This window comes from Sus scrofa, chromosome 10 (assembly GCF_054392235.1).
Source record: "Sus scrofa isolate SSC_HxYL_T2T_F1_AM1 chromosome 10, Sscrofa_HxYL_maternal_Yorkshire_Landrace_v2.0, whole genome shotgun sequence".
Taxonomy (NCBI): Eukaryota; Metazoa; Chordata; class Mammalia; order Artiodactyla; family Suidae; genus Sus; species Sus scrofa.
In genome coordinates this window covers 76,142,653-76,160,774 of record NC_139392.1, presented here as the reverse complement: position 1 = coordinate 76,160,774, position 18,122 = coordinate 76,142,653, and the positions used below count along the sequence as shown (strand labels likewise).

The window sequence follows — 18,122 nt, the reverse complement described above, 5'->3', positions numbered from 1 at the left end:
CTAAATTTTTGATGGAATTTGCCTATGAAGCCATCTGGTCCTGGACTTTTTGTTTAACAGTTTTTAAATCACAATTTCAATTTTAGTATTTGTGATTGGTCCATTCATCTTTTCTATTTCTTCCTGGTTTAGTCTTGGGAGATTGTACCTTTCTAAGATTTCGTCCATTTCTTCTAGGTTTTCCATTTTATTGGAGTATAGTTGCATATAGTAGTCTCTTATAATCCTTTGTATTTCTGTGATGTCCACTGTTATTTATCCTTTTTCATTTCTAATTTTATTGATTTGAGTCCTCTTTCTTTTTTTTCTTGATGAGTCTGGCTAAGGGTTTATCAATTTAGTTGATCTTTTCAAAGAACCAGCTTTTAGTTTCATTGATCTTTTCAATTGTTTTCTTCATTTCTATTTCATTTATTTCTGCTCTGATCATTATGATTTCTTTCCTTCTGATGACTTTGGATTTTATTTGTTCTTGTTTTTCTAGTTGCTTTAGGTGCAAAGTTAGATTGCTTATTTGAGATTTTTCTTGTTTCCTGAGGTATGCTTGTATTGCTAGAAAATTTCCTTTTAAAACTGCTTTTTCTGCATCCCAAAGGTTTTGTTTTTTTTTAATTTTAATATATTTTATTTAACCTAGTATGTTCAAATTATTACCATTTCAATATGTAATCAATGTAAAAAATTATTGAGAAATTTTACATTCTTCTTTCATATTGTATCTTCAAAATTTGATGTGTATTTTACACTTTCAGTGCAAATGCTCAATAGGCACATGGGAAAAGTTGCTAAATAAACCTCACATGTAATCAGGGAAACTCACCAAACTGGTTAAAAATGTAAAGGTCTGACAGTGATAAGTACTGGCAAGGATATGGAGTGTTCATACATTGATGATAAAATGCTCTACCATTTGGAGAATAATATTTAATGTTTGAAAATATGCATAATATTCATCCCAGGGATTCAATTTCTAGATATATATACTTGAGGAAAATTTTCTCCTAAGTATGCAAGCTTCCCATAGGTTTTGGATTGTTGTATCTTTGTTGTCATTTACTTCTAGGTATTTTTTAATTTTCTCCTTGATTTCTTCAGTAATCCATTGCTTGTTTAGTAGCATGTTGTTTAGTCTCTGTGTGTTTGTGTTTTTTGCAGGTTTTTTCTTGTTAATTTATGGTTTTGTAGCATTTTGATCAGAAACGATGCTTGATATGATTTCTTTTTTTTTTTTTTTAAGTTTACTGAGGCTTGATTTGTGTCCCAGAGTGTGATCTATCCTAGAGAATATTCCTTGTCCCTCACTGAGTAACAAGTACTGTGCTCACCTCTAAGATTAAAATAACTAGTGAGGTGAGCTTATTTGGATCCTTGTCTACTTGAGTTGCTTGAATTTGATGTCATAGTCTGTGGGATGACCTTATTATGCTGGAGGCTAGTCTGTCCACACCCACAGTCACTACCTTGCCATCCTCAAGGGGAGAGTGATGTGAATATTTCTGTGCTATGTTTCAGCAACTTGGAAGTATATATAGTATACTGGCTGCCATCTTGAACATTGGAAACATTGAATTTTCTTCTGTGGCAACTGAGCACCAGATGGACAAGAGCCACATTTCTAATCATGCAGCTCTGGAGAACTGTGAGTTTCATTATCTTCCATTCAAAACCAAACTCTTAAGAAAAGTCTGGAGTTCCCATTGTGGCAAATCTGACTAGGAACCATGAGGTTGCAGGCTTGATCCCTGGCCTTTCTCAGTGAGTTAAGGATCCAGAGTTGCTGTGAGCTGTGGTGTAGGCTGCAGAAACGGCTCGGATCCCACATTGCTGTGGCTCTGGTGTGGGCCAGCAGCTACAGCTCCAATTAGATCCCTAGCCTGGGAACCTCTATATGCCATGGGAGTGGCCATAGAAAAGGCAAAAAGACATTAAAAAAAAAAATCTGATGACATACTGTAAGTCTCACTTAAGGATAATGCTAAGCAGTTGTATTTTATGAAATCCTAAAAAAGAATACTCAGATTGCTTGTGTAAAATGAAGTTTTCAAAGTCCACTATTTAGAACAGATCCTCCTGTCTCCAAATTAACTAATTTTTTGTAGAAAACATTTTGAAAAAATAGGCTTTCATGGCTATATTAGGGGCTATTACATTTCAATGCAAAAAAACAGAAAATGTAATTAAAATTCAGCAAACAGATCTGAAAAATAGTTGAAACTGTTACTGTATAGATTTGGCATCTCTAAGACCTGAATATTTATTTTCATACCAGCCAGGTTTTTATATATACATAAAATGATTCTTTTTTTTTTTTTCCATCATAGCTGGTTTACAGTGTCCTGTCAATTTTCTACTGTACAGCATGGTGGCCCAGTTACACATACATGTATACATTCTTTTTTCTCACATTACCATGTTCCATCATAAGTGACTAGACATAGTTCCCAGTGCTACACAGCAGGATCTCACTGCTACTCCATTCCAAAGGCAATATTATTATTTCCTGCATCTATTAACCCCAAGCTCCAGGTTTTTTAATATACCTTCTTCGTCAGTTGATTAACTTGAGAGTCATTTTCTTTTCCTTTTTTTTTCCCCTAGGGCTGCACCCACGGCACATGGAGTTTCCCAGGCTAGGGGTCCAACCAGAGCTGCAGCCACTGGCCTATACCAGAGCCACAGCAACATGGGATCTGAGCTGCATCTGCGACCCACACTACAGCTCATGGGAATGCTGGATCTCCAACCCACTGAGCAAGGCCAGAGGTCAAACCCATGCCCCCATGGATGCCAACCAGGCTTGTCAACCACTGAGCCACAACAGGAACTCTCAGTCATTTCCTATTTAAGAAAAGCATATCATGGTAGTTGCTTCAAATCAGCTTGAATCTTGCTAGCAGAGTTTGATGAATTATTTCACTAATTTAATGTTTCTCACTGATACCTTGCCGTGGCAAAGCTTTTTTATTTAGAATATACCCTATTGTTTTATTTTAATACTGGCATATGTCTCCACCATTCCATATTTGCTAAAAGTTTAATTTATAACTTAGGAAATCATGATATAAATTTTTATTTATATATTTTTTTTCTGATTTACCCTTACTCAGGAACAGAATGAGATGTTTTCAGGTAATTTCAGTGGGCCAAGTTCCAGACCACTCTGGTCTGGACCTCTCCCCAGATTACTATCATCTCTAGCCCACTGAGTCTCTGGAACCAACTTGGTAATACAGCAGAACAAGTGTCTGAGGTTGGCATGTAATGATTAGCAGGTATCTGGAAAGCTTGCTCTGGTTTTTCACATATGAAGAAAACATAATTGGCACAAAGATATTAGGTCATCAGAGGTGGAAATAATAACCAGAAAACTCCAGTGAAAAGAGTCAAACCTCACCATCTAATCATAATTAGAAAAGTTATCAGCCACCAACAGAATAAGTCTCAATAGAGATATGTTGTAGTTATGAATATGCTTAGAAACTACCCATTTCTTTTTAGCAGAATACAGTCATATCAGTCACAAAAGGTTAATATGAATATAGTTTAAATTAATTAAAGCACTTTCTAGAACAAGCCACTCATGGAAAATAGAATTTTACTAATTGACAGTAGAGTGATTTATAATTAAAGTTACAAGGAATTATCTCCAAACCAAGGCCATGTTTCCAGATGATTTTTACAAGTGCATGATTTCAAGCAGGCACCAATTTTGTCCATTTTATCCCATAACTCTCTCCCAAATATGACCTTTCTCTTTGTCTCCATCATCATTATTCTCTTATCTAAGACAGTTGATTCATTCCACATCAATTCTTGAACTTTTCCGGGCCATTCTCAACAATTCATTCAGAAACCACTCAATGTGTGTCAGTGAGGTGTCTCAATCTCCCTTTCCCCATCCTTGTCCCTCTCCTTCTCCCCCTCTCTCTATCTTCCCACTTATACTTCTTAATTAACTTCCCATTCCCTCTGGATAAAGACCATCAGGCTGAGAGCTTTACCTTACGAAGTGTTCTACTTAGCAGTACATCCCTAGGACAAATGCCTGACATGTAGTAACCGCTTAATAAATAGATATATGTCAGATGAGTGAATAATGTGGCAATGGAAATAAAAATAAACAGTCATAGGAGACACTATTCAGATATAGATCCAAGTGGAATTACCAGAAAAGGCATTACAAATTACTAGAGAAGCAGTGCTGTCATGCAACTGGCCAACTATTTGGAGGAGGGGGTGTTTGAATCCTTCTCATACACCATATACCAAAGTGAATTCCAAATGTGTATCCATTTAAATGCAGATAAGTAAATAAATAATTAAATGTAAAGGGAAAATGCATTCATATTATCCTAAGAAGAGAAAAGACTTGAAGGACTTTATGTGCAGAAAACCAAGAGAAGAAATGATTTTTTTAAATGGATCTATAACTACATAAAAATTTAAATTGTCTTATACTAAAAAAATAGGAAAACAAATGAAATTACAATGCAAATGAAAATGAGGGAGAATACTTGCAGCATACATATCAAAGCATTACTCTCTTTAAACTCTAAAGAGCTCTTAGAAGTTGATTATGAAGAGATGATTCTATCGATGAAAGGGGCAGTTTACAAAATAAGAAGCACAAATAACTAATAAAAATATGAAAAGCAACTATTCAACTTCACTAAGAAAAACAAATTGAATGAAGAAAGCATTATTTTTGAAAATAATAATTCCTGATATCTAGGAAATTGTGTTGAAATTATTTATCTTTCATTTGGCTGATAGGAATGTTGGTTCAGAGTTGCTAAAGAGCAGCTAAAACGTATGTATATAAAAGCTTAAATATGTTTATATCCTCTGAACCAGTTGCTGATTTAGGCAATTTATGCAAATAATGAAAAACAGGAACACAGATTCACACCCAAAATATTTATCCTAGCATTCTTTACAATTGTGGACATATGGAAACAACCCAAACATCCAACAATTTAATAACTGATACATTATGATGTATGTCAGAATATTAGGCAGCAAATTAAAATTATATTAACCAACAGTATTCAACCAAATATGAAATGCCTAAGATATTAAGGTCAAATATTTGTGCAGAACAGTGGCAATAAACCCACCTAGAAGGAAAGAAATGTAGAATGTTTTCTTTGAAGGTAAGATTTCTGCAGTGAGTCTGTATTACTTCTACAATGTGAAAAAACATTTTGTTTAAATAAGGCTCAACAGTTTAAGCCGTATAACCAAGAAATATCTTGTCCTACATGCTAAAAGTAAATTTCAAATATTCAAAATATTTTCAAAGAAGAACAACTGATTTGAAAAATTAGGCTATCTGTCATGTAATAGTTTAGGTTAAGGATGTTTTTTATATGTAAAAATGATTTTTGTTCACTGAGCTTAAGTTTTACTCATTTAAAATTTCCTGTGATATTTGGTTATCATTAAATATTAAATGTTTATTCAGGCAATAGGTTTACAAACTTTAGTCATTGAAATATGTAACAAAGTAATATGATGAAGGTATATGAATTTCAAGATGTTTTATGCTTATTTGTTTCTATATTGCAGAAGTTACTTGTTGGGTATATCCCTGAAGTCTAGGTAACCTTGCAATTAATTTCTATGTTTTGAAAATGTGTAAAATAGTGGTATCCAGTATTCATGTTTTCATGAATCTTATATTATGTTCATCATGAGTATTATATTCGTTATGTTTTTAAATTGTTTAACATAATTCAGTGAAATTATTTGTGGTTTGTGCAGCTTGTCACTCTGTCAGCCAGTTCATCTTGGGCTGTGCCATGTTATACAATCGCCTACCTTTAACCAGAGATAGGGGAAGAAATGATCAGAAAGGGACATAAAACTCTCATTAAATAGGAACTTATTTTTGCATTATAAAATCTTCACATTTATCTCATGTCATTTGAAGAAGGTGAATTAAGACGGTTTTCTTTTCCGGGAGATTACTTCATTATCAGGATGTCTTCTAATAACACATCTTTATTTATTTATTTATTTATTTTAGCTGCTTCTTTGCTTTGCATTCAAGCAGATGAGTTACAAGAAGCTCTTACTTCCCACTGTGTGGTCACTAGAGGAGAAACCATCATACGACCCAATACTGTAGAAAAAGCTACTGATGTCAGGGATGCGATGGCTAAAACCTTGTATGGACGCCTGTTTAGTTGGATCGTCAATCGCATTAACAGCTTATTGAAGCATGACACATCACCTGGGTAAAAATCTTTATGGAAACGTTTTCCCCAAATGTCAGGGGATGTAAATCTGTTTTCTAATTTGCTGATTTGTGTATGAGTCCCTTTGAAGATATTTCTCATTAGTATCATTTAATCATTAAAATTATATTTCTGGTCGATCTGCAATTTCCTAATGGTACCACTTCACTGCACCATGTAGCTGATAAAACTTTAAAACTGTTGGAAAGTAAAAATGGTAGCAATATGAATAAACATAAAGTGATTTTTTTTAATTTGACTTCTCACTATCAATGTATATGTTCTTTCAATTAGAAGGTGCCCTGTGAAGCATATACCATTTTGTACTTGCAGGTCAGTTCAGCAGTTCTTTGTCTTGAGGGATTGAATTAATCTTCAAGGCAAAGAAAACCTTTCTTCTCACATTTTAGCTCTCACTATAACCCTGTGAGGGTAGGTATGACCTCCAATGAAATTTGATTCAGAAATGCTCTAGATAACTAGTAAATGGTAAGAATAGGTTATGAGCAGTAATGTTGTGTGATCATAATAGATGTAAGATGTAATATAAGTCTACAACCTGGCTAGTACCTTATCTTTGAAATAAAGATAATCTCAGCCTCCGCTGACCGAGTGCTCTCTATACACCAGGGATTGTGTCTACATATATCCTTACACCTACATCCAAAGCTTCGTTCTGCCATAAAGTACACAATCTTTGGAAATCTGTGTGTGAAAAACAATGTGGATTCCTACCTTAAGATCACCTCATTCACACTTCTTATGAAGCATGAAAGACCATTTTACACACATCTCAGGCATGTAATTCACTGTTATTTTTTCCACTAAAATACACTCCACACCATAATATTTAAACTCTCTGAGATATCCATTATTCTTCCATGTGTTCTGAACTCTCCCTCAAAATTGCTTTTTTTCCTTCCTGCTGAACTGTACCCTTTCTGACTAGATCTGCAGATTATAATCCAGGTTGCCCATTTTGACTTCATAGCCAAAATAGCTTGCGTATTCATGTGTACCATCTCTCTGTTGGATGTCACGCTTTCAGATGAAAATGGAAAAAATCCAGAATTTTTAAATATCTGTGTATTCCATAAAATGTAAGCATATCTTCAGATACCTGACTTAATTTGTTAGTTGTCATCCTCATGCTTGGCACTAAGTGGTACCCAGGAGGCTATGATGTCTAAACAGGTAGATGTGCCACTAGCTTGTTTAGGACTTGGTAATGTTCTTTTCCATACACTCATGAAAACTATCCAAATCTGAGATATCTAGATTTTTTAACAGAAAGTTTTAAAAAACTAAATCAAGACCATTCAAGTAGTTTAGTTCAGTCCGTCAAGATTTACATTAAGATTTTGGAGAGGTATGTTCTGTGCCAAGTTTGTTTCACCAACTTGTTGTGTGACCTTGGGCAAGTTACTGCATTTCTCTGCCTCTTCCTCCTCAGCTATTAAAGAAAAGCATGGAATAACAAGTCATGGTCTTCATTGTTGGTGGGTATGCTGGAGCCTTTTAAATAAGAATCTCTTGAAAACTAGGTCCTCCACTCCAAAATAAAGTGGATATATTCTACATACCCACCAAAATACTGTACCCAGGTATGATTCCAGACCGCTTTCAGGCCCTTAACTGATCCCAGTTTAAGAATCCCTGAACCAGGAGTTCCCATTGTGGCCCAGCAGAAACGAATCTGACTAGTATCCATGAGGATACGGGTTCTATCCCTGGCCTCGCTCAGTGCGTCGGGGATCCAGCATTGCCGTGAGCTGTGGTGCAGGTCACAGATGCAACTCAGATCCTGTGTTGCTGTGGCTGAGGTGTAGGCTGGCGGCTGTAGCTCCAATTCGACCCCTAGCCTGGGAACTTCCATATGCCACACATGCAGCCCTAAAAAAAAAAAAAAAAAAAAAAAAAATCCCTGAACTAGAGCACCTCTAAGATCCTCCTGGCTCTAACACATTATTATCATGTGAGTTAAGTAACTATCGCAGTGGGATTCTGTGGGACAAAGAGATTGTAAAAGAATAATAAGCTTGATTAAGCCAGAATAAATTTTAAGTAGACATTTTCCCCCATGTAACCACGTCGAATTACACTTACTATTCAGAATAGAGATTTTCAGAGGTGTTTGGATAATTTTTCTTTTGTCGATCCTGTCACATTTTCAGTGTTCTGTAAGTCTGCATTCTGAATTCAGTCGGTTCTTCCACATCTAGAGAACATCCTTCAAATCAGAGCGTTCAGTTGCTGCTCTCATTTCCAAATCACTTCCTCACACGACACTGAGTTAACCTAGAATACATAAACAGTGAATGGAAAGAGAAAGGTTTGGAGTTCCCATTATGGCACAGCGGAAATGAATCCGGCTAGTAACCATGAGGTTGCAGGTTTGATCCCTGGCCTCACTCAGTGGGTTAAGGATCCAGCGTTGTTGTGAGCTGTGGTGTAGGTCACAGACACAGCTCGGATCTGAGGTTGCTGTGGCTGTGGTGTAGGCCGGCAGCTGTAGCTCTGGTTGGGATTGGACCCCTAGCCTGGGAACCTCCATATGCTGTGGGTGCAGCCCTAAGAAGCAAAAAAAAAAGTTTGTGTTTTCCTTTCTAAATTCATAAGAAAATAACTTTGCAATATCCATATTTCTTGGGGGAGGGACAAACTTTTTGATTAAGTCTCAGAGCTTTAGTGAACAGAAGTAACCTTTATGGAGGTGCAGGGAAAAAATGCATTTGGAATATTGAATCGTAAAATAGTATTTAATTGTATTTTAAAGTATTTAATTGTAAAATAAATTCACATATATTTATATCTATCTCCATGTTACTATTTGTCCCATGTTAAAGATTATAAGTGAATAATTTTTTAAAGTAATTATTTTTTAATTTATATTTTTTTTCACTTTTCTAGGGCCACACCCATGGCATATGGAGGTTCCCAGTCTAGGGGTCTAATTGGAGCTACAGCTGCCAGCCTACGCCAGAGCCATAGCAACGCCAGATCTGAGCCTCGTCTGCAACCTATACCACAGCTCACAACAACGCTGGATCCTTAACCAACTGAGTGAGGCCAGGGATCGAACCTGCAGCCTCATGGTTCCTAGTCAGATTTGTTAACCACTGAGCCATGATGGGAACTCCAAATAATTTTTAAAAATAAGTAAAATATTTTTATGAGTTCCCCTTGTGGCTCAGCAATAACAAACCTGACTGGTATCCATGAGGATGCAGGGTCGATCCCTGGTCTTTAATGATTGGGCTTCGCCTTAAGCAGTGATGTAGATCGCAGATGCAGCTCACATCTGGCATTGCTGTGGCTGTGGTGTAGGCTGGCAACTGCAGTTCTGATTTGACCCCTAACCTGGGAACCTCCGTATGTCATGGGTGTGGCCCTAAAATAAAGATACTATATATAATAGATATATTAGCAAGATGTTTTAATTGTCCTGAAATTAGAGACTACTTTCTACTTTTTCACAGAATTTTTGCTTTTCCGGTATGCTTTTTATTGAACATATTCATGCTATATTCTGGATTTTCCCTGTGATTCATGACTCACCCAGAACTGTGACTTTGTGTTCACAAACCTATAGAAAACAAGCTTACTTCGTTTAAGTATACAAGATAGTATAGGAGTAGCTCTGTATTACAAGGAAAATATTGTACCATTTACGTTTGAAAATTAATGCTACCTACTTTACGTTCTGTGGAGGGAAACTTTTTCAATTACAAAAATTTTCACTCTGTGTTCTGATAGTAGTTTCTAAGCTAAATCCCAGAAATGACTGAGATACCCTGCTTTATATGACCTCCTAGAACTTTATAAGAACTCTTTAAGAACTCTATAAGAACTCTATAAGAACTCTATAAGAACTCTCTTTATAAGAACTCAAAATAATGCCTCTTCAATTTTCCAGAGGGAATGATGATGAACTAAGCATTGGCATTCTGGATATATTTGGCTTTGAAAATTTCAAAAAAAATTCCTTTGAGCAGCTGTGCATTAACATTGCAAATGAACAAATTCAGTATTACTTCAATCAACATGTGTTTGCCTGGGAACAGGTACGTTGAGGTGCTCTATTATTTATAGTATAGATGCATGCAGTGTGTGTTATATACAGAATTGTACTATGAAGCAGAGTCTAAATCACAGATATAAAGCATCAAACATTTAATAAAGACCAAAAAACTTTCCTTTTCTCCAAAAAGTTAGTATGAATTTAGTGTGTCTTAATTCATAATGTTGAATGTCCTCCATCCCAAATCACTGGACTCTTTTCCAAAACTTAGCAGGTCTGAGCCCTTGCAAACAAAGACATTTGCTTTGGAAATTTATGTAAGCAGATGTGTCCGGCAGTTTCTCCTTCTGAAGACTGCATTGCTAAAATTCTATTTGAAATTTAAATATCCATCTAAAATGCATTAACTTCAGAATTCCAGTAGCTAGGCAACAGAACGCAAGATAATGGATTTGATGTAAATGCCATGAAGTGGTAATTTTGTCAGAGTACAATGTGTAATTTATGATTCAGCCTCAAAAGTCAGAGATTTACTTGAATTGCACTTGGCCAAACAGTAGTATTAAAATTATTTAAATGAGTTTATCAAGTCTAAATGAAATAGTCATATTTTATATCATTATATGTCAGTTTTCCTTTAAATAATATTGTGTTTACTGATTAAAACTGAAGTTTTTGTTTAAATTTGAAATAAATTAGAGGTACATGAACCACTTTTGATTCAAAATAATTAGGTTTATTGCAAATTTACTTTGAAATTGCACTTTGAAAACAGTGGTCACCAAAAAAGAATTTGGACTGTGGCACTTCTTAGGTCAAAAAAGGGACATAAGGGAGTTCCCGTCATGGTGCAGTGGAAACAAATCCAACTAGGAACCATGAGGTTTCGGGTTCAATCCCTCGCTCAGTGGGTTAAGGATCCGGCATTGCTGTGAGCTGTGGTGTAGGTTGCAGACGCAGCTCAGATCTGGCTTTGCCATGGCTATGGCGTAGGCAGGCAGCTACAGCTCTGATTCAACCCCTAGCCTGGGAGCTTCCATATGCCACAGGTGCAGCCCTAAAAAACCAAAAGATTAAAAAAAAAGGGGGACAAAAGTTTAAGGTTTTATCTTTGTTTGCACAGCTCTCATCTACCCCAGGATCTTGTTCATCAAACATTCATTCTCTTGCCCTCTCTCTCCACCCCTTCTCCACTCCTCTTCAGCAGTGCTACCCTTTAACCTAGTTACATGTGGAAACCCTGAAAAGTCTTCGAATACAAAACCTTTCTCCAGCCCTCTCATGTCTGTAGTCATGGCCCTCTCTTCCCTTCACAACCAAGCTCCTTGAAAGTGTATTCAATATTCATTGTAATGTATTGATTTCTTCCCCTCCTGGGTCCATTGAGCCCATAGCATCCAGCTGTGTACCTGTCCCCACTGCTCCCATGCTATTCTGAATGCTATGCTATTCTGAATCTCATCAGTTATTAGTATCAGAAGCATTTTGGTCTCCATGTTATTAGTCTTTCTGTATTTTCAACCCTCTTCACAGGTTCCTGTTTCTGGAAAATCCCTCAGGCATCACTAGCACACCTTCTGTTTCACTTCTTCTTTGATGGGTTCCTCCTTTACTCTTCCTGCACCATCCCTGGATGCATATTAGAATTACTCAGGTATCTTTGTAAAATCCCACTGCCCAGATCCTGTCCCAGTCCAGTTAAGTCAGATCCCTTGGAATAAGACCTGGGCATCACTGTTTTTAAAGTTTCCCAGTCTCTTCTAGCGTGCAGCCAAAGTTGAGAATTACTGCCCTAAATGCTCATTCCCAAGGAGTTCTGTCCTTGATCCTCTTCTCACATTCACTAGGAAAGAATCTGTTTCCACTCCCTGAACCTGTCCCATCCCCATCTCCAACCCATGCCTCTCTGAACCACCTCCCTTTATGACAGCTTCTGGAGCTTTATCCAGACCTGAACTCATCATTTTCCCTCTCACTTACATTCTTTCTTGGGGAATGACATCTCTATCCACCAACTTACTCAAGCCAAAAAATGTTTTGTTGCATTTCGTTTCTCATTTCTGAAATCTAAAAAAAAAAAATCAATGAGACATTCATATCCCTTCCTTCTCCATGGTCCAATAAAAATATTTGACAGTGTACTATTTGGTTTACGTTTTTTATCTCTCTCACTAGGCTGAAAACTCCTTTAGATCAAGGGTTGTGTCTTGATTCTTTTTTATCTTCAGAGCCTTGACCCAGAGAAAATGTTCAGTAAATGTTTATTAAATCAATGTCATCTTGTTTTAATGACTCACAATGTTCACAGAATCCATTCTAAAGAGAAATCAAAATAAGTAAATTTGGGGGGGTTGCACTTTTTGATAGAGATCTATTAGGATTACCTCCTCATGGAACCAGGTGCACTTTTGTATTATTTCCCATCTGACTACTTAATAACCTGTGTTAGTAGACTTCAGTTATTCTTCTCTTTGGGGTGGTTGAGGTTAGAATCTAGTTGTATTGGAACTAACCTTTAAACTAAGGTACATATCTTTCAATACTTACTTGCTCTTCCCTTTTTATAGAATGTTTTAGTTTATAGTTCAGTTTGATTGATAGCTTTGAATTTCATTTATGATCCTAAGGCTCCTAATTCTTTTGTCTTTGGGCTTGCTACAAATGAAACTACTCTGTACGGATCTTTAAAAAAAATATCCTTGAGAGGCTTTCAAGACAAAACCAACTCAAAATTGCCCCCAACAAATTAAAAATACAACCAGGATCCAAGATTATGCAAAGCACTTTGAGGAATTAAGGCCATTCCCAATCCCTTCAAATGCCTTCCTTGGGTAAGGACTCAAGAATCCCTGCTTCATAATCTTATGGACCAGCATTGGCAGCTGAGTGGTCAAGTGAATCAGTGATCTGGTAGACACAAGAGTACTCAGTGATTCTGTTGATTTTAACCTGTGGGTGCACATGTTTGGGTATTGTTTTCTTTCACTGTAACATCCCTGTGAAAGCAAAAAATTGTAATCAGAAGTGCTTATGTAACTGTATGCATTAGCTATCAGAGGTGAAGAGAGCGCACTTATAGCAATTTCTATACATGAGAAACAACTATTAATGCAGATCATTAATTAAAATCATGGTCACACTTTTTCTGGTCAAACGTAATCACAGATTTGACCTAAGAACTCCTTCATTTAATAAAGCCATTACTGCTTATCAGGAAGACATAGTAGTCTCAGTTTCATGGACATACCAATAATCTGTCCAGTCGGAGTAAGATGCAAGCCTCAGGCAGCATCTTCCCTGATGAAACCACTTCTGGTCCTGCTTAAACTACAGATATTATTTTCATTGACAGTCCTACAACATCGGGACATAAGTTAAAGTTTTGCTGAAGGCATTTCCTTTTTCAGCCCCAGTTCAGTTTGCACATAATATATAGCAAAGTTGATTTTGAAGGTATTTTAACATCTTTAGTAAAAGAGTTTATGACAGTGACCTAGTTTGTTGAGTGGATAGCTTTGTTTCTCAGAATGGTTGCCCACAGCTAACCAATTGTATTCCTTTGAAACATTCCTAAATCTGAGAACCTCACTTTCAACTCACTGGCGGCTGTGCATCCTTTCTTCTCAAAACCTAGTTTTCTATAGACATGAATTATATTCCTCAGAACCTCACCCACAACAAAAGCACCCAGAACTTTATCTTTTTTCTCATTATCTAGATATTTAGAATGTGTAAGAGAGCTGGTCTGGAGTCATATTATTTTTCTAATACATATAATATATAGCTCCAAAGAATTTATGATTTATGATTTCATTTGAAGCTAATATTTGATGTATATTTTAAGCTTCTGTACTTTTACAGCACTGGAAGAACCATTTGACTTTATAAAATGTAAAGGAACAATTTATATCTGAAAACAATAGTTTGAAAATTAAATAATAATCTAGATCCCCACTCCTGCAAATAAATGAGTATTGTTATAATCTTTTAAAATTCAAGACTCAATCAAACTCTTCTAAATAAGTTGCAACTGAAAAGTGTATTCTTTTCTCTCAATTTTATTAATTCCACAAGTATTAATTTTTCAGCCTTCTCTATTCCATTTGTATAACATTTTGACTCAGGCTATTTACTTCCATATTTTTCAAAAAGCTTTTAATTAGCAGCTCAGAGAGGAGCAAACAAGCCATTGCATTTCTGATAAGGAGGTGTCTATTTGCAATAGCCCTCACAGTGAATCCCCATGGTACTTATATAGGCAAGATTTTGCTTTTGTTGGGTTTTTGTTTTGAGGTTTTCTAGGTTTCTTCTATATAAAAGGGAGCTCAACAGTAGTTAGAGTGATAGAAAGCTTGACATTCTCTTCCAGTCAGAGTCTTGCTGGTGCTATAGTGGTGGGTTTTGTCCTTTTAATTTTGTACTGTGGTATATTCCTTGTGGTATAGAATGTACAAAAAGAAATGCGCCCTGTTCCCTAGAAGTTTACAGTTCAAATCAAGGGAGATGAATGCCAACCATGGATTAGTCTCCCATGGACATGAGTTTGAATTGGAACAAAGGCCATTGTTCTTTGGGGCCATTAGGCACCTAGAACTCATGTATGATGCTACAAAGCATTGTCCTAGAATCTTGAAGATTAACTCTGCTTCCTCACATGCCTGTCTATACCTCAGATGAGCTTTATGATCTATGAATGTAGCAGATTTTTCTGGCTATTAACTGAACTAAAGTTTTTTTTAGTGAGGTATTAATATTTGTTTCTCTAAATAATAAGCTGTGTGTATGTATGTATGTGTATGTGTGTCTGGGTGTGTGTGAAGGGGGTGTGTACATATATATATATATAATTTATATATGCACCCATGGGTTCAGAATTAAAAGTCAGAAGTCATTTTATAAGCAGGAAGCTATTTACAGCACATAATGGAAACAATAACTGCAATTATGGCTCAGGCTTCTCACAGAAAGTGATGTGTATAAATTTTATCTCCAGCTGTTCACATCCTAAAGTTTAAAGCTTTTGAGATTTTGAGTGTGGGCTCCAGCACATAATTTGTAACAATTACAGAGAACAAAAATTCGTTCAATTATATAGTATCTACACTTTCAACATTTTTTTAACATCATAAAGTTAAAAGAATCAGTCATCTGATAAAAAAAAATGTGTGGGTGTTCAAAAGGAACTTCTTATAAATGTTTTCAGATTGTTGTGCTTGCAACACGTGAATTTTTATTTTATACCCAGATTTCTTCCCTGTTATGTACACCCTATGTATGCAGTGATGGCAATATTTGTCTTATGTGAGCTCTCCAAGGAATAAGGCCATTTTATAGGCATTTTCCTTAAGCATTGACAGCCATACATTTAAGAAACCCTTGGTATACCATATACTTCCTTTATAAAGGTTTGGCCAAGTTTTAAGTTACTGTTTGAGATCACACACAAATGTTGCTTGAACTTCTCACATACCAAATGAGTATGGAGCTGATACCCAAGTGAGCCGATGAATGTGGACCATTTCTGCAGCATCTCTTGGCTGAGTGTGCCACTCTGCCCCTCCAACCCCTGCAGGCCCCCTCCTGGGCTCCTGAGTCCTCCCCATCCCTCACTCAGCACCCGTGCTGCACACAATCTATTTCTTCTCCATTGTTGAAACACCCTTAATGTGATGTGGGAGTTTTGGTGCTTATTTTGATAATATGTTTTAAATCTTTCAATTATGATTTAAAATAATTTTGAATGAAATATACAATTAGAGCATAGATTCATATACAGTTACAGTGGTTTTCTACATGTCGTCAGTGCAGGGATAACCTCTATTATTTTCTTTCTTTTCTTTTTTTTTTTTTTTGCTTTTTAGGGCCATATCCATGGCATATGGAAGTTCCCGGGCTAGGGGTGGAATCAGAGCTATAGCTGCCAGCCTACCCCACAGCCACAGCAACTCGGGATCTGAGCCGCATCTGCGACCTATTCCACAGCTCACAGCAACACTGGATCCTTTACCCACTGAGTAGGGCTGGGGTTCGAACCCATATCCTCATGTATACTAGTTGGGCTCATTACTGCTGAGCCACAATGTGAACTTCCTCAGTTATTTTCTGTTGCCAAACTGAAAGAAATTTTTTGGTGAAGACTTAAACATGACAGTAAAGGAAAAAGTTTAAGGTGGAAGAGATCCTGGTGTATAGAAAGAAAATTGCATTTCCAAATTTCTAACTGAAGTTCTTCCTTATCCTAAACCAATATCTGTCAATAGGATATAAATTTGTAAAGTCCACTATGATTGTTAAAGACTTTTCAAGAATGGGTACCATACACAAAAAGTGACTCAGTGAAATTTTTCATCTCCGCATGTATCGTATACCTCTTTTTCTGAAAAGGAAGCTGTTCTAGGGAGCATCATTTGAATCTCTTTTCTCCAAAGTTTGTTAAATATATGCAAAATAAAACAAGCACATTTTATTAGGAATTATCCAGAATAACTTTATCATTAGGTTACTTGTCCAATTCTGGATTAATGACCTATATCTTTCAAGTTAATGATAATCAACATTCCCTGGGGCTTGCTATTAACATTCATACAAAGATGCACAGGACGATTGATATCAGCTTTGGATAGAAAATACAGAAAGAAATAGATTCCAACATCAGTTTAATTTAACATCAAGACCTTAAGTTTTTATAGCATGAATATTTACCACTTTGCTCTGTTTTTTTTTTAGTAGTTACTTCAATAAACTATTATTGCTAAAAGTAATATGCATGTATAGAAGGAGAGCAGATGATAAAGCAAACATGGTAAAATGCTAGGTATTGGGGGATTTGGATAAACGGGAATTCTTTGTACTGTTCTTGCAACTTTTCTACAAGTTTGAACACAGGCACGTAGAAATGACAAAGGCATTGATTTAGACCTTAACCTCACAGGCTCTGTGTTTAAAACATACAAAATTTCTTTTGAACTTTGCGGTTGCCATTTCAGCTATAATCTGCTATCAGTATAATGTGTCTGACAGTCAGGTAATTCTGGGTCTGTGTAAATCTCCCAAGGTTACCTTCAAGTGAAAAAGCTGTGAAACTTCAAATATGGTTTCCATTTTTTGTACTGGGAAAACTGAATGTCTTTCAGGTGATCTACTTTTTAGACCAATGGATTCTGCCTCATTTTTATGTATTCAGTTTACTTTTAATTAAAAATATATATTTATTTTTTTCCTGGTGACACTCTTGAACTGTGATTTCAATTTTATAAGGCTCCTAAAGCAATGATTGAAAGTTTGGTTTATTAAATGCACCACCTACCATTGGCTAAAATTCTTCCATGAAGATGCCAAAACTAAATTATCTTTCTGTGAACTCATGTACATTATACATAGCATTATCTATTCTGTGTAACCTTGCATTTTGAGTATATATTTACTAATCACACGTTTTATTTTAAGTCCACTGAGGACAGGGAATTGGTTTTAAACATTTCTTTTATCACCCGTCACAGTGCCTTATTAAAAGATATGCAGTGAAAATAGTCAGTGAATTAAAGAATATATAAAATAGTAATGAAAATAACCTGTAATTTTAATTTGTGAATGGCGCCAGACATTCTGCTCCAGTCAGTGATTATTTGATACACTTCCCCAGTAAGAGTTGCTTTATCACCTAAGAACTAGTGAGTACCCTCCAGGCATCACTACAGGCCATAGTTCAGAGGTAATGTATGTTTTTTCCTGTATAGTTCGTAGCACTGCGGTTGGGAACCCAGTATGAAGGCAAAAATCATAGAAACCCATTTCTTCCTGTTCCCTTTGTAAAATAAGTCATCACCATCTGTGTTGTGCTGGTGCCATCAACACAGTGATTG

General features: G+C 36.2%; 1 protein-coding gene across 17 annotated transcripts in view; it reads left to right on the top strand.

Annotated features, from left to right (window-relative positions):
• Positions 1–18,122, top strand: part of MYO3A (myosin IIIA) — a 226,361-nt gene that overhangs the window by 137,989 nt on the left and 70,250 nt on the right. For 13 of the 17 annotated variants that reach the window (XR_014818003.1, XR_014818005.1, XR_014818002.1 and 10 more), the window contains 3 exons: positions 1,513–1,639; positions 6,029–6,239; positions 10,156–10,303. Coding sequence is in view for 12 of the 17 variants with exons in the window: in XM_084980321.1 (XP_084836447.1) it covers positions 1,513–1,639; positions 6,029–6,239; positions 10,156–10,303 (486 nt within the window). In the remaining 5 variants the exon portion in view is untranslated. The remainder of the gene's footprint in view (positions 1–1,512; positions 1,640–6,028; positions 6,240–10,155; positions 10,304–18,122) is intronic. The other 4 variants (XM_084980323.1, XM_084980327.1, XM_084980322.1 and 1 more) reach the window with 1 other exon arrangement.